The 27,444-nt window shown below is 46.2% G+C and overlaps 1 protein-coding gene, 1 long non-coding RNA gene and 1 pseudogene across 3 annotated transcripts in view; 1 reads left to right on the forward strand and 2 right to left on the reverse strand.

Annotated features, from left to right (window-relative positions):
- Positions 1-12,475, forward strand: part of LOC133388943 (uncharacterized) — a 28,151-nt gene extending 15,676 nt beyond the window's left edge. Inside the window, exon 3 of the long non-coding RNA XR_009763983.1 lies at positions 12,447-12,475. This is a non-coding gene — a long non-coding RNA (uncharacterized LOC133388943). The remainder of the gene's footprint in view (positions 1-12,446) is intronic.
- Positions 1-27,444, reverse strand: part of LOC133388941 (uncharacterized) — a 53,380-nt gene that overhangs the window by 1,629 nt on the left and 24,307 nt on the right. Inside the window, exons 6-11 of one of the 2 annotated variants that reach the window (XM_061635565.1) lie at positions 21,360-21,420; positions 21,224-21,270; positions 15,171-15,246; positions 14,631-14,732; positions 13,421-14,278; positions 12,595-12,675 (exon numbers count right to left, since the gene is read on the reverse strand). In XM_061635565.1, coding sequence (XP_061491549.1) covers positions 12,595-12,675; positions 13,421-14,278; positions 14,631-14,732; positions 15,171-15,246; positions 21,224-21,270; positions 21,360-21,420 — 1,225 coding nt within the window. The remainder of the gene's footprint in view (positions 1-12,594; positions 12,676-13,420; positions 14,279-14,630; positions 14,733-15,170; positions 15,247-21,223; positions 21,271-21,359; positions 21,421-27,444) is intronic. The other variant, XM_061635566.1, reaches the window with a different exon arrangement.
- On the reverse strand, positions 12,875-12,993 carry LOC133389746 (5S ribosomal RNA; annotated as a pseudogene).

The raw sequence follows: 27,444 nt of genomic DNA on the forward strand, positions 1-27,444 counted from the left end.
CGGTCTTCTCTGTGCATGTCAAAGATGATGTCAGGTGGGTAACTAGCTCCACCTAGTGGTTGAAGGCAAAAGAGTACTGCTGACGTTTTACTGTAGCTCCGTTCCTGGTCTGCGCCTGCTCCGTGCTCAGTTTACAATGACAAGCCTACCAAATCAGGCCAATAAACGCCACAAACAAGACCAGACAACAGTACTCATACACTCTCTGCTCCAGAACTAACCGTGCTTATAAAGGCAGCCCAGCCCTCATAGGGAGTGGCCCTGATATCATCTTTGACATGCACAGAGAAGACCGATTTCACGGTAAGACCAAATGTCTCTTCTCCTGTGCATGGAAAGATGATATCAGGTGGGACATACCAAAGCTGACCCATGTAGGGTGGAAATACTGCTGGGCTGTGGTGACGAATGATCCTTGAGGACGTGCTGTAGCACCCTCCTCCCAAAGGCTGCCTCCGATGAAGCATAGGAGTCTATGTTATAATGTTTAATGAACGTATTGGGAGTGGACCATGTGGCTGCTCTACAAATCTCTGCGAGAGGGGCATTACAGGAAAAGGCCGCTGATGTGGCCGCTGCTCTGGTAGAGTGAACTACTATTCCGGTAGGATGAGCCAATCTTAGAGAGGCATAAGCTAATGATATGCATGCCTTAATCCACCTGGCTAGTGTGGACGTGGACACCTTATTCCCTAGGGAGGTAGGGTGGAAAGAGACAAACAAATTATCTGTTTCCCGAATTGGCTTTGTCTTGGAAATATAAACTTTAAGCGCTCTTCGCACATCAAGAGAGTGCCAGGCTTTCTCTAAAGGGTGGACAGGATTCGGACAAAAGAACGGCAATATCAGCTCTTGCTGGCAATGGAAGGTAGACAACACTTTGGGACGAAAGGAAGGAACAGTACGTAGGACTACTCTATCCTTATGAAACATACAAAATTTTTTATGGACGGATAGGGCATTCAACTCAGATACTCTATGGGCCGAAGTGATGGCCACGAGAAACAAGACCTTAAAGGAGAGAAGACGGAGGGAAACCTGACCCAGAGGTTCAAATGGAGGTCTTTGAAGGGCTGACAAAACTTTATGTAAATCCCAAGTTGGGTAGTGGTGCACCGTAGGTGGTGCTGTTATCATTGCACCCCTGAGGAAACGTTTGACGAAGGGGTGAGATCCGATCGGATTATCCAGAGATCTGGAGAGGATTGCCGACAAGGCCGAACTTGGCGCTTCAGGGTATTTGGTCTGAGACCCAAAGATAAGCCGTCTTGTAGAAAAGACAAGATCTGGTTGACCCCTGCCTTCCGAGGAAGAATTCCTTTCTGCTGTGACCAGGATGAGAAGGCCTTCCATGTGCTCTCATAAATTCTGAGTGTGGAAGGGCGTCTAGAAGCCATCATAGTTTCTAACACTTGGGGAGAGATGCCTTTTTCAAGAGTCTCCTCCATTCAAGTTCCATACATGAAGCGCCCACCACTCTGGATCCGGGTGCCGGAGCTGTCCCTGAGAGAGTAGGTCCCTTCGCACTGGAATCTGCCATGGTGGTTCCACCGACAGGCCGAGAAGAGCTGGAAACCAAGGTCTCCGTGGCCACCATGGAGCCACTAATAGAATTGCTGATCCCTCGGCCCAAAGCTTTTTGATCAGCCTGGGAATCGGAGGAAAGGCATACAGTCTGCCCAGAGGCCACCGGAAAGTTAAGGCATCTGTTCCCTCCGCGCCTGGTGTCACATACCAGGAGAAGAACCTCTTACCTGTCGATTGTGCCTGGTGGCAAAGAGATCCGCATGAATGCGGCCAAAACGTTTCACTATCTGATGAAAGGCCTCTGGGTGAAGAGTCCATTTCCCTTGAAGTAGCTTTTCCCGACTGAGCCAGTCCGCTTGGCTGTTGTCCTCCCCCTTGAGATATTCTGCCGCTATCGAGTCGACATTGTTCTCTGCCAACGGGAAGAGGAGAAAGGCTACCTTCTGAAGAAGGAGGGAGCGTGTACCCCCCTGACAGTTCAAATAAGATTTGGCCGACACATTGTCTGTTCTGACCAGCACCGCTCCCAACTGTCTGGAGGTCACGAGGTGCCTGAGGGCCAGACGAACTGCACGCAGTTCGAGCAGGTTGATCGGCAGAGTGGATTCCTGAGGCGACCATGTGCCTTGAACCACCTGCCTGTCGCATATGGCTCCCCAACCTGATAAGCTGGCATCTGATGTTATCAGGGTGTGTGGTGGATCCTGGAAGGGAACGCCTCTCGTTAGGTTGAATTCGTGGGTCCACCACAACAGTGACTGTCGAACCTGTGGTGACAGAGTTATCCTGCGGTGATGTCTGGACACTATGTCAAATTGGAAGGGCAGAAGTGCCCACTGAAGTGTGCGGGAGTGATGACGTGCCCAAGACGTCGTTTGGAACGTGGACACCATCAAGCCGAGAAGCGTTGCCAATTTCATCAGGTCCGGCGAGGGGGATGATAGGATATCCAATGCTACTTGTCTCACTGCGAAGCGGAGGTACCTTCTGTGAGGGGGAAAGATTGGTATGTGAAGGTATGCCTCCTTCAGGTCGATAGAGGAGAGGGAGTCCCCTATCCTCAGCGCTTCCGTGATTGAAAGCAAGGTGTCCATACGAAACTTGCGGTATTTTATGAAGCAGTTTAGACTCTTGAGGTCTAACACAGGCCTGGACGAACCGTCTTTTTTCCCGACAGTGAAGAATAGAGAGTAACTTCCCAGGAACCTCTCTCCTGGAGGAACTTTCTCGATGGCTGCCATGTGCCGAAGATGGGAAACTGACCGCAAAACTTTGTCCCTGTTGTGTGGATTCGTTGATAGAGGGGATGGAATGAATCTCGCCGGAGAGGTGGAAGAAAATTCCAGGCGAAGGCCGTATCGAAGAGTGTGTAGGACCCACTGATCGGAGGACAAGTCCTTCCATCGGTGAGCAAACTGTTGGAGACGGCCACCCACCGGCGAGGCGGAGGCGTCAGAACTGACCTCTGTTTCCACGTGACTGGGGTGTGAATCCGGAGCGACCCGAAAGGTGTTGTTGGGACTTAAGCTGGCTGCGCTGTCTATTCCAGAAGGGACGGCTGTAGCGGGCGTCCTTCTGTCTTCCAAAGGGATGTGAGCCCCGAAAGGAGTATGGCGGGAAATATGGATGGAATGACCGACGAAAGGTTCTGCCGTCATCCCTTTTCCTGGTGGATGGCATGGACTTTTTCTTTTCCTTAGTTTCCAAGACATGCGCGAGGGTGGTGTCCCTGAATAATTTGCCTCCCACGTAGGGTTCCGAGGCAAGGTTCGAGCGAGCTGCAGGGTCTGCTTCCCAGTGACGAAGCCAAAGGGTCCTTCGCGTGAAGACCCCTGCCGTCAGTGACCTTGCTGCGAACTGCATAGCATCCATGGACGCGTCTGCCATGAAGGTAACCGCCCGAGAGACCTTCAGCAGAGATTTGCGCACTCGGGTTGGGTCTTGCTGTGGGTCATCCAGCAGGTCCTCCAACCAGAGAAGGGAAGCTCGAGCAAATACCGAGGAGGCTGCTGCTGCCCTGATGGAAAGCACACTAGCCTCGTGCGCTCTTCTAAGCCCCTGGTCCATCTTACGCTCAGTGGCATCCTTGAGGTGAGCATCTGAGTCTTTCGGGTTTAAAGATGGATTCAGGAGATTGACTATAGGCGCGTCTATGAGCGGGATCTTCAACTTATCCATGAGCGGTTGATCTAGTGTATAATATTTGTTGGCGTTGGAAACTGACTTTTTGAATTGTAAAGGAATGTCGAATTCTGATTTGAGCACCTTCGGAAGAAGAGAAGGAAGCTTCAACACTCTCGACCTAGGTTTTGGATCCGGACATACTGCTGACACTCTCGAGGTGGATGGAGTAGGAGGATCCTCTGTAGAGGTGAGGGTAAGGGCTTCCATCGCCTTGCACAGCAGAGGAAGAAAATGAGCCTCTTGAAATATCCTGGTAGATAGAATCTCCTCAGATTCCAACTCCCCACTCCATTCCTCCTCATCCAAGACAATCAATTTATTTTCTGCGTCCACAGGCTCCTGGTCAGGGAGCTGAAGATGTCTGCCTTGAGATGCCGCATGGGGATCTGGAGAAGAGCGGCCAGGAGGAGGGCGAGGATCTGTCCGCAAGTGATCTGTAAGCAGATACCTCGATGGCTGGGAGCCTGAAGCTGTTTGAGAAGACAAGTCCCTGGCCAGATCCAATAAGAGAGCCTCTCTCAGCTGCTCCTTAATCTGTTGAATTGAATGCGCTGACAGATGTAACTGAACAGGGCAAGCCTGAGTGTGAGAAGAGTAGAGCCTATGCCCTTCAACTGATTGAACCTGTTGAACAGGGATTGGTTCATCCAAAAACCCAGTAAAGGCCTCAGGAGAGGAGGTAGTAGAAAAAATAGCATCTAATGGAGGTTGGGGCTGGTTGCCTTCGTCATCAGAGAGTGATTCCAGGTCTCTCTGGTCCCTTGTATGGTGGACAGGAGCTTGACCATCTCTACAAGTGCACTTATGTGGGACAGATATCCTGCCTTCTGTAGCCACCCTGCCCGCCAGAATCTGAGCCTCAGCCACCTGGTGCCTGACGGTAGAGGGGCGGGCCGCCGCTACTTCAGAATGATCCCGAGGAATGAGACTGCTCCAATCCCAGGTTGGGAAGGGGCTCTGATACTGCGTCTGTTGATGCCATGTGGGGAGGCGGCTTCAACCCCTTTGAGAGGTGTTTCGTTTTGTGCGTGGCTTTCCCCATCGCGGGCACACACTGCGGGACTTATGGGGTTAATAATGCTGCTGTTGGTGATTGACAGAGCTAGTAAACGACCGGGCGAGGCTCGAAGTTTAGCAGCGGCCGGCGTCTTCCCCTCTATTGCTTCTGTGCGTCTACCTCCTCTCCCACTACAGAGCGTGTAAAAACGAAAGCTGCTCGTAAATAGCGAGAAATAACTGGGTGTAGGCCTGGGTATCGAGCCCTGGGAAGGCTGCCGCTAAGGTTGAAGCCGCCGACGCTGTAGCTTGCTGAACGAGGAGGAACGTCAGCGAAAGTAGTTAGAGAAGGAGTCTGAATAGGTCGACGGCTGCCAGAGCCGCGGGGAGGGGCTGGCTGTTCCTCGCCACGGGGGAAGGTTAGAAGAAAAAGGACAGAAGGAACCTTTTTTGTCTGTTTGTTTAAACTATTACAGAAGGAAGAGGAATAAGAAAAACTTTGAGGGAAAGAACAAGAACGAACTCACACAAAAGACCCAAACAAACAATAATAATAATAATAATAATAATAATAATTTTAATTTATAAGTCGCCTATCTGGCCAATGGCCACTCTAGGCGACGTACAACTCAATTAAAATACATCATAATAAATACAGTACAACAATAAAACAGTAAAACAGTGACAGTTCAGAGTAGCAGGCAATTAGTCAAAAAGATTAACCCTCCCCGGAAGTCCCAAAGGCCTGTCTGAAAAGCCAGGTCTTCAAGGCCCGGCGGAATACATTCAGGGAAGGGGCATGCCGAAGATCATATGGGAGGGAGTTCCAGAGAGTGGGGGCCGCCACTGAGAAGGCCCTCTCTCTAGTCCCCACCAGACTAGCTGTTTTAGTTGGTGGGACCAAGAGAAGGCCCTGTGTGGCTGATCTTGTCGGGTGGCATAATTGGTGGCGTTGGAGGCGCTCCATCAGATAAACTGGGCCGAGACCGTGTAGGGCTTTAAAGGTTAATACCAACACCTTGAATTGGGCCCGGAAAACAACTGGGAGCCAGTGCAGATCGAGCAGTACTGGGGTGATGTGCTCCCGACGACGACAGTTTGTAAGTAGTCGAGCCGCCGCATTTTGTATCAGTTGTAGTTTCCGGACCGTTTTCATGGGTAGCCCCACGTAGAGCGCATTACAGTAGTCCAAACGAGAGGTGACCAGGGCATGTACCACCAATGGGAGCTGATGAACAGGGAGGTAGGGTTGCAGTCTACGTATGAGGTGTAATTGATACCAAGCTGCCTGGCTCACTGCCAAAATCTGAGCCTCCATGGACAGCTTGGAATCAAGGACAACCCCTAGGCTGCGGACTTGGTCCTTTAGGGGCAGTTTCACCCCATCGAACATCAAGTCAATATCTCCCAACCTTCCCTTGTCCCCCACGAGTAGCACCTTGGTCTTATCAGGATTCAGCTTCAACCTGTTCCTTCCCATCCATCCACTCATGGATTCCAGGCACTTGGACATGGTCTCCACAGCCAACTCTGGTGAGGATTTAAACGAGAGATAGAGCTGAGTGTCATCTGCATACTGGTGACACTGCAGCCCAAATCTCCTAATGATAGTCCCCAGTGGCTTCATATAGATATTAAATAGCATGGGAGAGAGGATAGAGCCCTGTGGCACACCACAATTGAGAGGCCAAGGGTCTGAAACCTCCTCCCCCAATGCTACTTGTTGATGCCTATCGGAGAGAAAGGAGCGGAACCACTGCAGTACAGTGCCTCCTATTCCCAGTCCCTCCAGGCGATGTAAAAGGATACTGTGGTCGACAGTATCAAAAGCCGCTGAGAGATCGAGGAGAACAAGAAAGGTGAATTCTCCCCTATCTAATGCCCTCCTCATATCATCCACCAGACCGACCAAGGCTGTTTCAGTTCCATGTCCAGTCCTAAAACCCGATTGGTATGGATCCAAATAATCCGTTTCATCCAAGTGTGCCGACAGCTGATTAGCCACCACTCGCTCAATGACCTTGCCTAGAAATGGTAAATTTGAAATAGGGCGAAAGTTATTCAAAACTTGGGGATCCAAGGAGGGCTTCTTTAAATTGGGCTTCACGACTGCCTCCTTGAGGGCTAATGGCATTACACCCTCCTCTAGGGATGCATTAACCACCGCCTTAATCCCCTCGCCCAATTTCTCTTTGCAGCTCACAAGGAGCCACGACGGGCAAGGATCATTTAGACATGTGGTAGGCTTTACAGTTGAGAGCACCTTGTCCACATCCTCAGAAGGGAGAGGCCGAAACAGATCCCATTTAACCGGCTTGCAACTGGCCAACTCTGGTTCATCCACTGTATCCACGGCGTACGGGATCAAGTTCCATAAGTGTTCGATTTTATCAGCAAAGTGCTTTGCTAATTTGTCACAGGAGGCCTTTGACTGTTCCAAGGGTACCTGAGCAACTGGACCGACCAGGCTTCGGACCACTTGGAACAACCTCCTGGGACAGCACTCTGTGGACGCAATGGAGGCAGCAAAGAACTTTTTCTTTTCTGCCTTCACTGCCACTTGATAGGTAGCTACTGCTACTCTAACCTGTGTCTGGACATCTTCGGAACGTGATTTCCGCCACCGGTGTTCTAGTCGTTTCACCTCCCGTCTCAGATTACGCAACCGTGGTGCTAACTGAGTTCTATTCAGGGAGAGAGGACGTTTCGGAGCCACCCGGTCCAATGCCCTGGTGATTCCCTCGTTCCACTCTATCACCAGGGCATCGACCGGGCGGCCTTCAGCAGGTTCCAATTCCCCAAGCGCAGTCAGGAATCCTTCTGGATCCATCAGGCATCTGGGGCGGACCATTCTAATAGGTCCTTTTCCCCTGCGGAGGGTGTGTGGCATCGAGAAGTCTATATTTACCAAGTAGTGATCTGACCATGACACAGGGGTGGAAGAAACCACCCCCAACTTCAGAGCACTTCCCTCCCCTCCCAGGACAAACATAAGGTCGAGAGCATGACCGGCTACATGGGTAGGCCCAATATTACTAAGGTGCAGTTCCCAGGAAGCCATGGTTTCCAAGAAATCCCGAGGGGCTCCAATGAGAGTGGTCTCGGCATGCACGTTGAAGTCACCCAGCACCAATAATTCTGGGGACAACGCCCGTACAGCCGAGACCACCTCCAGCACCTCGGCCAGGGAGTCTGCTGTGCAGCGGGGTGGGCGGTACACAAGCAGAATCCCCAAACTGCCCTTCGGGCCCAACCTCCAGTACATGCAGTCAACAAACTTGGTCCTATGAAGAGGAGGTCTGGTAAAAACTAAAGACTCCCGATAGATGGCTGCCACTCCCCCTCCCCGCCTTCCTACCCTCGGCTGCTGTGCATAACGGAAACCCGGCGGGCACATGGCCTCAAGAATGGGGGCTGAGGCCTCATCCAGCCAGGTCTCCGTAATACATGCCAGGTCTGCCCGCTCATCCAGGATAATATCATGGATGTGTGATGTTTTTTGTACTACAGACCTGGCATTACACAACAGCAGTCGAAGGTCGGTAGGAATCCTGCATCCCCCAGTTGTCGTCTGGTTCTGGACAGACCCGGAACATGGGATGGGTATTAAGCATCTATCCCCAGTTCCCCTAATCTGGCCTGGTCTGCCAGCAGTGCCATTCCAGCGTCTGCCGCCCACTTTTTCTATAGTTTGGCCCTTCACCCTCCCTGTCACACCCCCCCCGGTTTGCACATGCCCCTATCCCCGACCGCCGATCAGACAGGCCACCCACCCTAAAGCAATAATAAACCGGAGACCCGCCTCTATCACACTCTGCAACTGTCAAATTAATTTAACTCAAATTAAAATTAAAATCAGTGCAATTTCCATCACATCCACACATCCATGCACATCCCACAGTCAGAAGTCAACATAAGATTCCTTTTCTACAATCAACAGTGCTTATAGATGGAACTCGCATGTAGAATATAATCAGAGCTGTGATGAAAACACTACAAGCCTGAATCACGGAGTCAGAGAGAATCCAACCACTTTCTGTGAGGCAAAAGAGAAAAACTGAGCACGGAGCAGGCGCAGACCAGGAACAGAGCTACAGTAAAACGTCAACAGTACTCTTTTGCCTTCAACCACTAGGTGGAGCTAGTTACCCACCTGATATCATCTTTCCATGCACAGGAGAACTGTGTACAGTATATGTACACTGTAAAACTGTGTACTAGGGACAGCCCCTATTTTCCACTACTAGTACATGTGAAACCGTGTCCTTGTTGGGATTCTGAAGATCTGATCACTAAAAAACTGGGAGACCAGGGTTCCAGTCCCCACTTTGCTACAAAGCTCACTCAGTGACCTGGGGTCAGTCACCATCTCTTTAGCCTGATCTATCTCACAGGGGTGTTGTGAGGATAAAATGGGAAGAGGGAGAACCTTAAGCTGCTTGGAGGAAAGGTGGGCCATAAATACTAAAATAAATAAATCGCATAAAAACTCTTATGAGGGGGGGAAGAGAAAGAAAAAAACCTCTCTCTCCATACTATATATCTATATTTATAATGGTGTGAGTCTATGCATGCCTACTCAGAAGTAAACTCCACTGAGTTCAATGGGACTTACTTCCAGGAAAAAAGTGTTTAGGATTGCATCCGAAACCCTCACACAGAACTGTGTCGTATGTGCCTTTGAATAATCTGAAACCTCCACAAGTCCCCGCGTTCAATGTTAATCCTTCCTCTCTCCCACCTTTTTCCAGGATGCTCCTCTGGCTTTAACTCACTTTCCTCTTGGCAAGCCTTTTTTTCAGCTCAACTTCAGGGAATCTGCAATCCCCTGGATTGCTCCAAGGATGAAGAAACATACAAAAGGCAGTTTCTCCCCAAGAAACAAAGGGTGCAGGACAGGAAGGTGTACCCTTTCCACCCACAATGGACCCCCCTCCCTGCCACTTTGCTTACCCACATATTGTGGGCCTCTCTAGGTATGCAAGCTCTGTGAGTTTAAGCCCTTGAGAAAAAGTCATGGGAGCTCAGCAGTGCCTCTCCCTTCTCCTTACCCGTGCAAGAAAAAGTCTCTTTCCTACCCCTCCTTTCCCATCTTAGAGGTTTGTGAGCATGGCCAAGAGCAGCAGCAGCCTGCGCCAGACACCTCCTGCGCAGCTTGAAGGGCCAAGCCAGGCTGAATGGAAGGGATTCCCACAACCTGCCTATGACCTGCCTCCCAAAAAACTAATGGGATGAAGTCCCCCTGCGCCCTGGGACCAATACGCCATTGTGTGTGATAACTAAATTCCCTCCCAGAGTTTTTTAATTTCAATACATTTTATAGCAAAAATGTTATCAGGACAGGTCACAACACACAGGAGTTTTCATATCTGCACACAAGGCTCAGCCTCACCTCAAGAAGAGATTTCAATAGTCTCTTCTATAAGACAGGGAATGCTGCATACTTGCAGTGAGATAATCACAGTATGTGCATGGAATATTAGCCATCATAAATGAGAACTGGAAGTCTTGTGCATGCTCAGTTCCTTGTATATAGTCACCCCTTGAAGAATTTTGGACTGGGATGACATAATACAGAATTAGTGTTTCAAAATGTAATACAGAGCAATCCAACCCCCTCTGTGCCGGTCCAGGGTGGGGTTGGACTGAGTGGAGGTATGAACTTGTCAAGGATTATCAATATTTTGGCACAGTCATTAACCAAAATGGAGACAATAGTCAGGAAATCAGAAGAGGGCTAGGACGAGGGAGAGCAGCTATGACAGAACTAGAAAAGATCCTCAAATGCAAAGATGTATAATTAATAATAAATGCAAAGATGTATCACGGAACACTAAAGTCAGGATCATTCAGACCATGGTATTCCCAATCTCTATGTATGGATGTGAAAGTTGGACAGTGAAAAAAGCGGATAAGAGAAAAATCAACTCATTTGAAATGTAGTGTTGGAGGAGAGCTTTGCGAATAACATGGACTGCAAAAAAGACAAATAATTGGGTGTTAGAACAAATTAAACCAGAACTATCACTAGAAGCTAAAATGATGAAGTTGAGGTTATCACACTTTGGACACTTAATGAAAAGGCATGATTCACTAGAAAAGACAATAATGCTGGGAAAAACAGAAGGGAGTAGAAAAAGAGGAAGGCCAAAGAAGAGATGGATTGATTCCATAAAGGTCGGAAGCCACAGATCTGAACTTACAAGATTTGAACAGGGTGGTTTATAGCAAATGCTGTTGGAGGTTGCTGATTCATAGGTTGCCATAAGTTGTAATCAATTTGAAGGCACTTAACAACAAATCCCTCTGCTCACCTCTGCTGGCCTCCACCAGCCTCCCGTGCTTGTGGAGTGATACCAATGTCACAGAGCTTGGAAAAGTTACTTTTTTGAACTACAACTCCCATCAGCCCAATCTGGCTGGGGCTGATGGGAGTTGTAGTTTAAAAAAGTAACTTTTCCAAGCTCTGCAATGTCAGTCTGTCAGGGCAGACCTCCCCCTTCCGCCTGCTTAATGGCCTGATGGGAATGTTGCCAGCTGGATCCACAACTGCTAGCCAGAGAAAAGCCCTGAAAGCAGGCACTCTGAAGGCAGGGAGAGGGAAGGGCTGAGCTGGCCCAGGATCCAGCCTAAGACTGGCACAGAGAATTGTCTGCTCTCCCTTCTGCCCCAGCCACTGTGCACGGCAGGGCTGCAGATGCAGCGGTGGCCCTACCAGTCTGTTCAGCCCCACCAGGCAGCAGCTAGGGTTAGGATTTCACCAGATATGATATAATGTGCACAGCCTTCTGATATAATGTGCACAGCCTTTTGTTAATTCCTCTTCTGTCTTCCATTAAGACTATCTTCATAATAACATGACCACAAATCTTGTATAAGAATACAAGATACAAAAATATTCCCAAACACAAATACTCTGTACTGAAAATATGTATCTATTTTGGTGCTTCATATTACTGTAGTTTAGAATGAATTATGCCAATTCATAACATATGTCACAATGACAGAGGAATAGGTTTGTGGTCAGCTGTAGAAGAACATGAATCCATACCAGTCTGCCCATTTGTTTACCCAAAGGATCAATGATGGCTGACTTCAAACCTTCTCTACTAAGGCCTCATTGGATGTCAAATTTCAATGTACTTCAATATACTTTCAATAACTTTCAAATCTATATTGCTTTCACTGTCATGTCATCCTGATAATCTATGAAAATTCTGACAGGGTCTCACTAAAGAGAAATACATAAAACCTTTCCCCCCCACATCTACAATTCTGAGCCCAATTATTATACATGCTTAAATTGCAATTAAATTAAGGTGATTTAAGTATGGATAATTAGATTTGTCATCAGGGACAGTGCAGCCATAATGCTACTTGTCTCCCACCCACAGTTGGGAAGCCAATTCCTCTTCTCTTGGGAGCACATACTACCCTGCTACCTTAGCTACAGTTAAAGGATACATCAGAATTGACCTTAACCATACCTAATGCTAGCCAGAATCTCCAGTTAATCAGAATTTGAAACCAGAGTTTAATGTTGATTAAAATCCTTGTTAAACAGGAAACTATGAATTAGTTTTTGCTGTTGTATCCCTTAACTGCAGCTAAGGTGTGAAAAAGGAATTGACAGAGGGTGGAGGTTAAGGGGGAACCAAGAGTTGTAAGTGCACTTTATTCTCAAAGCCAAGTTCCTCACGAATAAAGTAACTCTATAAAAGGATGTTTTGTTTCCACAGGAGACTGCCTTGTAAAAGACAAAGCAGAGGTATGTACAGTTTATTGGTCATACTATATATAGTATTAGACATTGTCTATGTTTTAATTTATATTTTTGAGTGTGAATCAGTGAAATGCTTTGCATAAATGCCATGACAGCACCTTTACCTGCAATTTCTATTGTAATTGTCATCTCTGTGAAGTAGAGGAGACTCTGGTAAGTGCTCATAAGAGGGAAAAGAACGACCTCTGAAAGGAGCAAAACAGACATATTAAAATAGTGCAAAATAAGATGCTTCTCTCTGTGTGTTTTATATATATATTGTTGTTGTTGTTTGCCTTCAAGTCGATTACAACTTATGGTGACCCTATGAATCTTTTTTGGAAATATTCATAGGGTTTTCATGGTAAGAGATATTCAGAGATGGTTTACCATTACCTTCCTCTAAGCCTACGGCACCCGGTATTCTCAGGCGGTCTCCCATCCAAGTACTAACTGGGCCTGACCCTGCTTAGCTTCCAAGGTCAGACGAGATCGAGCGTGTTCAGGGTAGTATAGCTGTAGGTTTTATATACATACATATGGGGCATAATGTAAAAAAAATAATTATAGTATGATGTTAATAAAACATAATTGGTTTTCCGGTAGGATACGGAACCTAAATAAAAACAGTATTTACAATTTGATAATCTTCACTATAATTCATATTACTGCTCTCAACTTCATTAATATAATAAATTGTCAAAATTATAATATGCTAGTATGGCTAGGTTATAGAAATCCATGGCAAATGGGAATACTGAGAAAACTGTAGCCAGGATATCAGGCTCCTGTACAGCAGACAACCAAAATCCAGCAGTAAATAAAAGGAGATGATATCTTCCGAACTGCTTTATACTGTTCTTCAGTTGTATTAATTAATAGCTATTGTTGAAGACAGGAAACTAATCTTGGTAGACATATGGTCTGAGTTAGTAAGATAATTCTTGTTACCTTTCTAAATATTCTTCATGCGGCACATCATCGTGGGGTGAATGGCCATTAAAAGATCTCATCCTTTGCTCAGGCCTGCTGTTTAGAAAATCTTTCAATTGTGTTTGCTCATCAATATCATTGTAAGATCGATTGTCATAAAGAGGTCTACGTCTTGATCCAGAATCTCTGTCGTCAAAATCTTCTAGTGGCATCTCTCTTGGTAAATCATTGTGTTGCTGGTGGTCAAGGAAAGGTATCATTCTTTGTCCACGGCCCCTACTAACAAACTTGAAGCCTCCCACTGGTGGCTGCATATCATCATGATGAGAACACTCATGAAAATGTCTCATTCTTTGCATAGGTCTCTTGTTGTGGAAAGCTGGATCTTTTAACTGCACATATGATTGAAATCCATCATTAGACTGTTGTTCGTAAAATGGTCTTCGTCTTTCTCCATGGCCCCTATTAACCTGCATATCTATCAGTGTATCATTGAGAGGGGGGATGTCAGGAAAATGTCTTTGCCTCTGACCACGACCCATATTAATAAGATCTCCTGATGGTGCACTTCCTGGAAAGTCATCACAAAACTGGTGATCATGGAAAGGACTTGACCTGTGTCCTGATCTCCTGGTGGCAAAGCCTAAATCCTTCAGCTCCATTTCTTCTTGGTAATCATCATCATAAAACTGGTGGTCAGTAAAACGCCTTTGCCCCATTTGTACTAGTGGCTGCAAATCTTCATGAAACTGGTGATCATGATATGGTTTTCGTCGTTGTCCAGGGCCTTTGTTAATGAAATCAAACTCTCTCAATTGAACCTGTTCTGGTAATTCATTGTGGCTGTAGTCAAAAACTCTTACTCTTTTCCCAGGCCTGTTAAGAAAAGTAAAGGCTTCTCATTTTAAGAAATATGTCAAAATTAGTGGATAAAGACAAATTGTAATGAAACAAAAGTAAAATGTATAAGCTGAAACTTACCTGAATCATCTTATCATTTAGAGTAGAAGAAATCCTCACTTATTTTTTTTATTATAGTCTTAATTCTTGCATGTAAGTTTTAATCATAGAAGAAATCCCTACTATGACTTTCAGTAATCTAAATACAATTCTTATCAAGTTAAGGCTTAATTTTAAGCACTAAAATAGAGCTATATACATTTTCATGTTCTAAAATATTTTGTTCCTACCACTGTCAAATTAATAATAATAAATATCTGCATGTTACCTAGGATATTCTTCATTTGGGAATCTATCAATACGTCCATCCATATCATTTGGTGGTGGCACAATATCTCCATCAGCATCCCACAAATTCATTCCCAGATTGCTAGAAAATTTTGAAACAGAATGTAACAAATTTTGTTTGCTGAAGTTACTGATGGAAATAGATAAAGCAACATGATAGTGGTAATTAAAATGAAAAGAGAGAAAACTATATTTATTGGTTCTACACCCCATGCATGAATGTGTGTTGTGATACTTCCACATAGCTGTGCCCTGCTGTAATGGTTGTGGTTTTGTGAGCAAGGAAGAGGTGTGCTCAATCAGCGTGTTGGACACTCAGAATTCATATTAGGACATGTTAATTACTTATCAGTTTATTAGAACATATAATTGATGCATATTCAGGAAGTGAACAAAAAAGTGAAATAGTTGGTACAATGATCACATCCAAAATCTGAAGAAATACACATTGAACATGTAGAAAATGTTCAATAACAGCAATGGAATGTATTTAACTATGAAAAAGTAGTTCTTTACTAACCTTCTCATTGGCTGAGTTTTGAGATCTGCCAGATATATTTTTCCATCGATATGGTGACCACGAGCCTCCCCAAAAGCTAAACAGATTTTGAGAACATTAGCCATGTGGAATGTCAGTTTGTGAAAAGTGTGGGATGCTGTTGATGGAGATTCAAATATTGCACTGCATATTAGAAACAGAAATTCTAGACACATCTGTGTATTTCTGGTCTTCCCAAGTGAAGGAAACCAGCTAAGGCTGGGGAAAGCCCCACACTCTGGGACCAGGAGGTAGCCTCCTTACTTCTTGCAGAGAATGTATGTCCACCCACCATCCCGGATCCCAAGGCATTTCCAACCAAAGGTATATGGTTCAAGGATCAGTTTAGGTCTTCACTGATCTCTCCCACAGAGATGACTTGTTTTTAAGGAGAGAGGGAGAGGAGAGGAGCAAACATTGCTAAGCTGTGGAAGAAAGTAGATGAAAGAGCTACTCTTCCCCCAGGGAAGCAGATTGAAGGATGGGACCTAGCTTGTCTCCTTCACTTGAGGCTAACAGAAATTCACAAGTGAGTACAGAACTTCTTACCTTGAGTGGAAGAGGCCATTTAGTTGAAAAAATAATACATCTCTGCATGGACCAGCAACCATGCAAGCTGGCTTCCCCTAAGGTTGAAGCACAGTCTGGGAATCCCTTTGCCAAAGGTTCCTCCTCAGTGGATGAAAAGGTGTTAATTTTGTAATGCCTGGTGGAAGTGGAAGCGGCTGTCCTGCTTATCTCTTCCAAAGGTGCTCACTCCCAAAAAGTCACTGAAGCTGCTGCCTCACTGACTGAGTGACTAACAATTTCCTCAGGCTCCAGGAGATTATTGGAAAAGTATGTTAGTGTGTATTCTGGTGCACAGGTGCTTGAGGTTTGGAGGGTAAGTAGGTAGTATCTGGTGGAGTGAAGCCACAATAGCCAAGGTCAAATCAAGTAGATAAAGCCTGGTAAACATAGACAAAGTCAAGTCACAGCAGGCACCCAACCACTCATTTTGAGAGGGAGTGGCAATCCATAGATGTTTGTAGAGCCATCACAGTTCACATTGATAGCACACAGCATCCTGTTCATTTCATTTAAACAATTCTTTCCTGGTAACTACTGGTAGCTACTACCTTGCTAGCATGTTGGCTGAGTGTATTACACTGCCATGACCCCCAGCCCTGGAACCTTAGAATGAATGGCAGAGAACTCTGATGAGGATGGGCTCAGGCCACTTCCGGGGGGGGGCATCAGTTCTCCTGGACAGATGACACAGCCCTATCACCATTCTCGGACTCAAAGGATGAGTCCTCTGCTGGACCTCCTCCTAGTTTTGCAGAAGTCAAAGACAACAAAATAAGGCAAGGCCTTTTAACAACCTAGACTGCTCCTCCAGGCAGGCAGAGTAAACGACATTACAAGTCTTGTCAGCCTACATAACGCTTCAGTTGGCTTTAGCTCCCTGCTGGGATTACATCTTCCCACAATTACCTTATATAGGAGAGAGCTTTAGCCAGCAGGGCTACTTGGAGCTATCCAAGGTCCTGTTTTTCTTTGCTCTCTGCATAAGAGAGCTTCTAAGTCTTCACCTGCCTTGATCTAACCTTGCCTATTGTAACTGCCTAGCTTGACCAGACTTGATCTGCTTGATCTGATGCTGGGCTTGGTTGGCATGGCCCATTTCCAGCTAATTATAATACTGAAGCTTGCTGGAACCACAGCCACCTGAGCTGATGGAAGAGCTACTGGGAAAGCTGATGCAATGTCAGAGGGCTTTGTAGGTTTGTCCTCAGGTGGAGGTTGCATCTTGTCTTGTTGGGTCAGGTGTAGGAGGTCAAAAGGCCAAGAGAGGAGTTCAGGAAGGCGCTGGGTGAAACTGTCTTCTCCCTGAGCCTATCACTCTTGGATAATTCCCCATCCTTTCTTTCCTTCATCTTGGAGACCGAAGAGGAAGGGGATCTGGATCAGAAGAGGATGGGTGATATGTCCCATGGGACCATGGGCCTGTTCTTTCTTCCTTGGGGGAATGGTCTGACTCAAAGGACTTATGGAAGGAAACAAAAGGGGAAAAGCACCAAACTGAAGGCAGGAAAGAGAGACAGGCTCTGGTGCTGAGTAGATTTATTGTATGCTCAAAGCGTTTCGGAATTTATCCCTCTTCAGGAGCTAAAAACATAAAAACAAACTAAAATCATTGTCGTAAAGACAACACATGGTCTTATACATTAACAAAATACTTGTAAAGACCACATTCCACATGACTTACTTTGCATACATTTTAAAATGTTGTCATTATGTTGTATCCTCAAACATTAACATTAAACTTACACCTTATGAAACTGTACTGTGTAGCGCCAACAAAACAAAACAAAACAAACTTCTTGTTGTAGCCAGCTACAACATAAAACTCTCTCACCCTCCCCATAAAAACGCAAAGATAATGCCCTATCCTGTAAAGGTGGTGAAAACAGCTATGCATAGAGCTAATGCCTGCAAACGTGACATTTTGTTATGTCCTCAAAAAAGAACAGTGCAGAACCGCACAGTATGCATCCTTCCGTTCAATCCAATCACTAACAAACTCCGAACATACATTCACTCCAATTGGCATTTGGTCCAGGACCTGCCAGGCCTGACAACACGGCCTATGGTAGCATTCCAAAGAACAAGAAATCTCAAGGACTGGTTGATTCATATAGACTATGTAAGGAGCAGTGATAACAAGCGTCAATCAACGATTTTCCACACATCCAATCCAACAGGACACCATCCATATGGCCACTGTTCATACTGCAAATTCATCCCAAAGAATTTTTTTTTTGTCAATCCCAACACTGGAAAGCACATTCAAATCCAAGAATTCTTTACCTGCAACTCTGCAGGAGTTATTTACTTCATTTCCTGCCCCTGCAATTGGATTTATGTTGGGAAGACATCGAGACCATTAAAATTTAGGATTGGGGAACATCTTTGCAATTTAAGACATCAAAGAATGGGTGCTCCATTGGTTAGACATTTTGTTGAGAAACAACACAAGGCAAATGATACAACATTTTGGGCCACTGAAAGAGTTGTGGGCAATGATAGACTACTCAGCAAGAGAGAGCTATTCTGGATTATCTCCTTGAAAAGTCTGGGACCTCTGGGGTTGAATGAGGATTTGGATTTCTCTGAGTTCAAATAAAATAAAAAACAAGGGTCCTGTATGAAACTTGGCTGACTTTCTGTAACCACTGAACATGTCAGTCAGTCACTGTAAGTACCAGCTGGATCAGTCAAATTTGTCAATGCAGTGATTGTGCAGCTGGGTTGATTTATACACTCATTATGGACACCAGCAGCATTTGAGTTTGGTTGTGTTTAGTGTGGAGCTGGACAAAGAATTTGAATTGCCTGGATAGAGTAAAGAAAACAGATCTCCACTGGTCAGTACAGGCATTATCTTTGCGTTTTTATGTGGAGGGTGAGAGAGTTTTATGTTGTAGCTGGCTAGCACAAGAATTTGTTTTGTTTTGTTGGTGCTACACAGTGCAGTTTCATAAGGTGTCAGTTTAATGTTAATGTTTGAGGATACAACATAATGACAACATTTAAAAATGTATGCAAAGTGTGTCATATGGAATGTGGTCTTTAAAAGTATTTTGTTAATGTATAAGACCATGTGTTGTCTTTACGACAATGATTTTAGTTTGTTTTTATGTTTTTAGCTCCTGAAGAAGGATAAATTCCGAAACACGTTGACCATACAATAAATCTACTCAGCACCAGAGCCTGTCTCTCTTTCCTGCCTTCAAAGGACTTATGGCTTGCAGCTCTTCCTCTCTTGTGGCCCTGTGTGGCTCTTACATTACTGGCGGACTTTTTGTTCAAATGGGTAGGCTTGGGTACTAAAGGAAATTGATGGTGGGTGGAGTACATGAAGGAGCAAGATCTGGATCTTGACTGGTAATGCTTTTTGCATCCTCGACTACAGCATCCTGGCCCTGAAAGGGTGGATCTTTTCCTCAACCTACTCAAAGAGAGCACTGCATTCTTTTTGGAATGATTTGGAAGCATATCATTTGACAACAGTAACTGCAGCAGGCTGGTGCTAACATAACACTGGTTTCTGTTAATTGTCACCTAGAGCAGGGGTGGGCAGCATTTTCATATCTATTTTTTTTTTTACTAGAACCCCAAGATCTACCAAGCAGAGCCAGAAGCAACAACACAGAGACAGAATTAAAGAACACAGTGCCTCTGAGCACATTCGGAGCCTGCAGATTTGTTCTCTGTAATCAGAAGTAAAATGAAATCACAGCACTTTCACACAAAAGTCAACTCCTGGTTAGCTTTCTTCACTTTTGCAGCCTAATTTAGATGGGAAACCTTGTTTTGTTGATGCCATTGTTAAACATTTGCAAATCAGAGAGTTGTATCCAATGTTATGCAAGCAGAGTTCCACTTGCACAATGAGGATTCCCCCCCTCCCCTCTGCAGCCCCCTCCATGCCCCCAAAGTCTGCTCTGGAGGATTCCCTAACCTTCTGGTACTGATGGCATCTGCAAGTGGGAGGAGAGGAAGTAACAGTCCTGCTGCATTGCCAGACGCATGTTTTGCTGTTGCCACAGCAGTGTAGGATATAACCCAGAAATCCTTGTGGATCTAACATAAATCACTTAAAGATCTACCAATAGATCCCAAACTACCTTCTGCTTACAGATCTCATATTATGAGAACATAGACAAATGCTAATAATAAATAAACAAAACAAATGGTGGTTAACAAATCAAGAGAGAGTATCCTCACAAGCCCTTTTCTCAATGAGGCAAATTCTTCCCTCCCTCCTTAACCACAATAAAGCAGTTCACTGACATCAATCATAACTGCATTTAACTAGGGCTTTCATTTAATGGTGATCTGAAACAGGTGAAGGAGGGAGAATTTGATCTAAGAAGGGGAGGAGATATGGGATGGGAATGCATATTTCAAAGGCTGGCTCTTGATTTGTCAAGCATGGTTGTTACAGAGCTAGTGTTACTGCACTGCACTGGCCCAGTGGATGCTATTTGCAACTGCTCCTATAAAGATATTTTAAATCTCAAAAAAAAAAAAAAAAAGTCAGTGCCCAGGTCATATATAACAAACAATGGTTTGTCATTATGAAAATGGACCGGCATATGCCTCAGGTTCACATATCCCCCTTTACCTTCCCCCGTCACATACATAAAGAAATCGACAGCTTCTGCTTTTGCATTAACCCTAGGTCCCTGTTATATTTGTACTCAGGGAACTGTGATTTGTTCTAATCAGGATCAAACTGTTGTGTGATATCCTTGTTTTTAACTAAACACAGGTGTTTGATATCTTTATTTTTAACTAACTATAGCTGCAACAAACCACAGTTCCCCGACTCTGGATGCAACAGGAAACTGTGATTAGTGTAAAAGTGGAAGTAGGAATGTTTGATCATCTCTTCACATGCAAAGGGGAGAGTAAAATTAGTATGTGAGCCCAAGCATCTTACAGGCTCATTCTTGTAACAACAAAGCATGGTTTGTCATTACATTTAACTGTATCATGGTCTCTCACAGAAACGGGTCATTACACTTTTCCTATTCACGACAGTTATCCATCTGCACAACCAATTTGATAAAAACTAGCACTTCTCATATCTTGGTCTCTAATAATCACTTCTCATATCTTGGTACACAGCACCTTGGTCTCTAACATGTCAATAAATATACAGTATATAGCTACATCAGAGATACAAATGATGTTAAAAAGGGTTACAGACATTTTACAGACAGTGTCAGGTTTGGCTTATCATGAATTACATGAAGCCAAATTACATGGAACAGATTCTGCCCCCCAACACCACGTTTACACAAGTGGAAAGTTCTTCTGTGCACATATGGAGAGATTAGTCATCTCTGGAGGATGGGAAATCCTCAGTACACCAACACTTGTGGCATTGGGAGGGGCAGCCTTCTGGACTGCAGCTATGCAAACTGATTTGACAACATAGTGTATGCAGAACTTTGGTTTCTGATCAAGTGGCACACAGATACCTTGGATTGCTATTTCTGGATCCCAGCCTTCAACATCAATAAGGTATCTAGAGAAATATATATACAGATGCAGATCACCAAACAGAACATATCACTGTAATGAAAATAATTATTTAACCTTTGATGTGATACTTACCTACATATAAGATAACCTGTTCTATTAATTCCATTAGTACAGTGTACTCCAATGAGTTTCACTATTTAAAAACCAAAATGAAAATAAAATAATGTGAATATTAAAATAGCGTTAATGCACAATAAAATGAAGAGGTTTTGAAAAGCATAGTAGCTGTTTACAGCACTGGTTCAGTAATATATCTCCATACCCTTAATTCTGAACATATTGGTCCCACTGAGAAAACCATGAATTCAGCAGAAGGCTGTTTGTGTTCTGCTGCACTTGCAAAGCCTCCATTAACATGTGATCAAGACTGCAAAGTTGACAAGATTGATCATCGATTTGATGGTAGGAAAGATGCAAGGCAGCCTGGACTAAGTCTTGAGCCAGCTTCTCCCTTCTGTTCTGCTTAACTCATGACTAGTGCAGTCAGAGTTGAGATGGCATCTTAGGTAGTGTGCATGCAATATAGTAAGCATTGCTTTTGCAGGCCCAAGACTGAATGCAAGGTTTCCACTGCAGCTGATCCATGCTATGCAGAAATCTGTTACTGCATGTGGATTGACTTTTCAAGATTGAGACAATGATGTGGATACAAAGTTTTAATTGGACCATTGGTCTCACCTGAAGGGTGATTTTCATATGAGTACGGTCCTCACTGCGGGTTGTAGCTCCACCTATCGTGCGAAGGCAAGAATGTTTTTTGAAGTCAAGACTAGGGGCGTCAGGCCCCTCCCACTCTCCAGTTCATTCGCAGCGAGTCTAAGGAGAAATATCTAAAAATACAGTAACAAGGCCAACAGGCCTGCCAGCAGGAAAATAACACAATAGTAACATGGATAATAACATGACTCAAACATAGCGATATAACAGAACTAGAAATCTTGACTTCAGTCTTAAAATTAAATATAATAGCGTAACAGGAAATTATAACAGCTTAGTAAAATATCTATACATCCTCCAACTGGGAGGGTCGTGAGGACCGTACTCATATGAAAATCACCCTTCAGGTGAGACCAATGGTCCATTTTCCATATGAGTCCGGTCCTCACTGCAGGATGTACCAAAGCAGCCCATAACAGGGAGGGACCACCCACATCCTAATCATCATTAAGAACCTGTTGCAACACTCGTCTGCCTTATAAATGAGTGTGGGGTAGACCAGACTGCAGCTCTGCAGATATCAGCAACAGGAGCGTTGGTAGCAAACGCAGCCGTAGTAGCCGCTGACCTAGTTGAATGAGCGGTTATACTAGCTGGAACTGGAAGCTTAAGGGATTCGTAGGCTAAAGCAATACAAGCCCGCAACCAGCGGGATAAAGTGGAATTAGCTACTTTTTGCCCCATAGACCTTGGATTAAAGGATACAAACAAAGACTCGGTCCTTCTGATATCCTGAGTCCTGGACAGGTAGGTCTTGAGAGCCCTCCGGACATCCAACGAATGCCAAGCCTTCTCGAGAGGATGGTTAGGATTCGGGTAAAAGGAAGGCAAAACAATGTCCTGGTTGCAATGGAAAACTGAATCAACCTTGGGACGGAAGGATCAGTCTTCAGTACAACAGAGTCCTTATGGAAGACGCAGAGATGGCGAGCAGAAGACAATGCGCCCAACTCCGAAACTCATCTGGCAGATGTGATTGCGATCAGAAACAAGACCTTGAAGGACAGCATAAGTAGAGGTACAGTCCTGATGGGTTCAAACGGAGGGCGTTGCAAAGCCTGCAGAACCTTCGGCAAACTCCATGAGGGAAACCGATGGACAACAACCGGAGATTGTAGGGCGACTCCCCTCAAAAAGCGTTTGATAAACGGATGTGAGGCAATAGTCGCACCAGAAGAGGAAACTGATAGAATAGACGACAAAGTCGAGGCATGGCGACGTAAGGTGTTGGGTCTAAGCCCCATCATGAAGACGTTATGGAGATATTGTAGCACCTGTTGCATGGTGGCCTGGGATGGATCGTGGTGGTGGGACTGGCACCACTTGGAGAAAGCCACCCAAGTATGTTGGTAAATCCGAGTGGTAGATGGTCTTCTCGAGGCCAAGATAATATCAATAACAGCATCAGACAGGCCAGCCGACCTCAAATGTCCCCGTTCAAATGCCACGCTGTTAAGTTGAGCCAAGTGGGGTCCTGGTGCCATACTGGACCCTGTGATAGAAGGTCTGGCCTGACTGGGATTGTCCAAGGATCCATTACTGACATTGCAAGAAGGTCTGAGAACCACAGTCGGCGCGGCCAAAATGGTGCTATCAGGACCAGCTGTGCCCTCTCGCTTCGCGCCTTCCTCAATGTTTTGGCTAACATTGGTATTGGAGGGAAGGCGTACAATAGACCTTGTGGCCACGGTGTTGATAGCGCATCCACTGCTTCCGCTGTTGAGTCCAGGTATCGGGCAAAGTACCTGGGAAGCTGGCAATTGCGACTGGAAGCAAACAGGTCGATTGAGAATGCGCTGAACCGACACTGAAGGCAATGGAAAATGGTTGGATGAAGTTTCCATTCTCCCGGAAAAACTTGTTGTCTGCTGAGCCAGTCTGCTGTCACATTCCAAATCCCTCTGAGATGTTCTGCTTTCAGGGATTGTAGATGTTGTTCTGCCCAGACAAAGATGAGGGAGGCTAAGTCCTGCAGAGGACGAGACCTGGTGCCCCCCTGTCTGTTCAAATGTGATTTTACACACGTGTTGTCTGTTCGAATGAGAACATGGTCCAAAGGGAACAGAGACTGAAAATGAAGTAGAGCTAAGTGGACAGCCTTTAGCTCCAGCCAGTTGATGCTTTGAGTCTGCTCTGCGGTGGACCAAACCCCCTGAACGTACTGGGAGTTGCAGTGGGCTCCCCAGCCGATGAGGCTGGCATCTGTGGTTACAACAGTTCTGCGGGGTTCTCTGAACGGCGTGCCCTTGGAAAGGTGTTGGGCCCTTGTCCACCAGCGGAAGGAGAGGTGCAGTGCGGGGCTCAAGTGAACTTTGCGATGGTTGGAGCTGGCGATGTCCTGTTGAAAGGGCAACAAAGTCCACTGAAGGTGACGAGTGTGGGCTCGAGCCCATGGCACAATATGGATGGTAGAGATGAACATTCTGAGCGCCCTGGCTAGAAGCATGACGTCTGCGGATGTTTGTTGCATCAGGGACCTTGCGATGTTTGTGATGGCCGTGATGCCAACTGGAGCCAGAAATACCATTGCCTGCAGGGTGTCCAGCATCGCCCCTAGATGTAGTAGGCATTGGGTTGGTTGAAGATGGCTTTTGTCGAAGTTGACAAGCCAGCCGTAGGCCTGCAAGACATTGAGGGTGATCGTTAAATGATGATGAGCCAGCTCTTCAGATTTTGCCCGTATTAACAGATCATCCAGATATGGGTAGAGATGAACCCCTTGAATCCGGAGATAAGCCACTAGAATGAGTAGCACTTTGGTAAATACTCTTGGAGCAGAGGAGAGGCCGAACGGCATCGCTCTATATTGAAAGTGCTGGTGGCCAAAGGCAAACCGAAGAAACTTTCTGTGGGCTATGCAAATGGGCACATGGAGATACGCTTCCTTAAGGTCGATAGAAGCCAGGAAGTCTCCTTCATGCAGACTCTCTGTAATGGAGTGGAGTGATTCCATTTTGAACCTGCGATATGTTACAAAACGGTTGACGAACTTGAGGTCCAATACCGCCCTACATGATAAATCTCATTTAGGCACAGCAAATAGGAGGGAGTACACCCCTTCCGACCTCTCAGTTGTGGGGACTGGCTCTACTGCCGCTATGTCCAAGAGGTGGTGTATAGCTGTCTGCATGATGCTGTGCCTGGCTGGTGCCCTTGGACAAGGGGACAGGTGGAATCTGTCTGGTTGGGTTGCCCAAAACTCTATTGCATAGCCATAACAGAAAAGCTCCCTGATCCAGGAGACCGTAGTGAGGCGCAGCCACTGGTCTCCAAAATTAAGTAATCTGCCACCAACGGGAGGTGTGTTAATACTGTTTGCGTTGGCAAGGCCCTCCCCTGTATGAGGACGATGAGGTGCCCCTGCGCCCTTGGTACTGACCTCTACCCTGGAAACGCCAGTTCCAGGATCTCCTGAAGGAATTGGGGTCATATGATCTGAAGTCGCGGCCTCGTCCTCCTGGCCGCGTTCCTCGAAAGGGCTGGTTAGTGCGGAAGGGTGGAAGTCGCCTGAGAGGCCTGTGGTCGATGTTCTTGACGGTGGCCAAAACTGGTTTGTGGGCGTCTTTGGGGTCAACCAGCACTGCCTTTAGAGCTTCCTCGCCGAAGAGTAGAGATCCAGAGTAAGGAGCCCTAGACAGATTCATTCTGGCCGCAGAGTCAGCTTGCCAGTGGCGAAGCCAGAGGGTCCGTCGAGCAACTATCTGAGCCGTCATGGCTCGTGCCCCCAGTTGAGTGGCATCCAAAGTGGCATCAGCCACAAACGCCGCTGTCTTACGCAACTTTATCAGTGACCTTCTGAGGGAGACAGGATCTGGGTTAGTGTCCTCTAGAAGATCATCCAGCCACATCATAGCTGCTCTGGAGAAGACGGAGGCTGATGCAGAGGCACGTATGGAGAAAGCAGTGGCCTCATGATTTTTGCGGAGGGCGAAGTCTAGTCGTCGCTCAGTAGCGTCCTTTAGTTGGGATTCTCCTTCCCTGGGCGAAAGAGATCGTGAAACTAGGCTAGCGATTGGTTCGTCTATGCCAGGGACGGCTAGCTTGGTGGCAAAGTCCGGAGCTAGGGCGTAAAGCTTGTCAGCCAGGTTCTTGAAGCGGCGAGTTTGGAATGGATGAGACCATTCTTCAGAGGCCAGTTTGGCAATGGGGTCCGGCACCGGGATGTAGTGCTCAGTAGGTGCAGGAGATTTGAGGACCTTGGCCCCTTTGATAGCTGGAGTGGTAGATGTTGAAGGCGCAGCTTGGAGACCAAGGGTGTTAACTACCCTGTGCGCCAGGGGCTGGTAGTCTGAGGCATTAAACAGGCAATACGATGTATCCTCCTCATGTTCTGAATAGTCGCTCCAGTCATCTCCTTCAACGTGGTCAGTGAAGGTTGACTCCTCCCCATACAAAGCTTCGTCAATACATCTGCCTCTGGCTACATCAAAGGGATTTGGGGAGCAGGAAGGGTGTGCTTCATGACACGCACGTTGGTCCCTAGTGCATTGAGGTATGGCAGGGACTTGTGGTAGTGACTGCATTTGGGTGAAAAATGACAGCATGCCTTGAAGTTGGGAAAGGAAATCAAGGGTCAGCTGCAGCCCCATTGGAGCAGATGTTTGTGCCTGAGTAGTTGTTGGAGCAGATGTTTGTGCCTGGGTAACTGGCTCCGTGGGTTGAGCCGGAGGATAAGTCCTGGGCGGCAACCTGGAGGGAGGCTGGTTAAGCGAAGGCTGAGTAGGAAAGCCAGCAAAGTCCTCCTCGTCAGAAGCAGCAGCAGGTGAATGGAATATATCTCTTATGTGTTCCTGCGCTGCTGTGGAGGGGGTCGGCACAGAAGCATAGCGTGGACGCTTTGGTTTGCTATGACTGGAAAGATGTTTGGTCTTAGCCAGTGCTTTAGCATGCTTAGTCTTAGTTGCCTTAGAAGGTTGCGGCTTGGCTGTTTGAGACATGCCTGGCTGATCTGCCATCTTGTATTCACTTTGGGTGCAGTACACGGCCACAGTGGGGGCAGGATGTAGGGACCCGAATAGGCACAGTGTACGACCACAGAGGGGGTAGAATACACTGGCAGATGGCTAAGTACACGGCCACAGAGGGGGCAGGATGCACTATGGTATCAGCGTTAGTATAATGTAGGCTGGATTTCAGTCTTGGTACATGGCCACAGAGGGGGCAGAATGTACAGTCTATATTTCAGGCTTAGTGCACGGCCACAGAGGGGGCAGGATGCACTATGTCGGCGTTAATATAATGCTGTAGGCTGGATTTCAGGCTTGGTACACGGCCACAGAGGGGGCAGGATGTACAGTATATAGTTCAGGTTGGTACACGGCCACAGAGGGGGCAGGATGCACTATGGTATTGGCGTCAATATAATGCTGTACAGTTCAGCGCCTGAGATTACAGCCACAGTCTTGATGATACAGTCACAGTAGTCTAGGTTAAAGTTGTT

Source organism: Rhineura floridana, chromosome 7, assembly GCF_030035675.1.
Source record: "Rhineura floridana isolate rRhiFlo1 chromosome 7, rRhiFlo1.hap2, whole genome shotgun sequence".
NCBI lineage: Eukaryota > Metazoa > Chordata > Lepidosauria > Squamata > Rhineuridae > Rhineura > Rhineura floridana.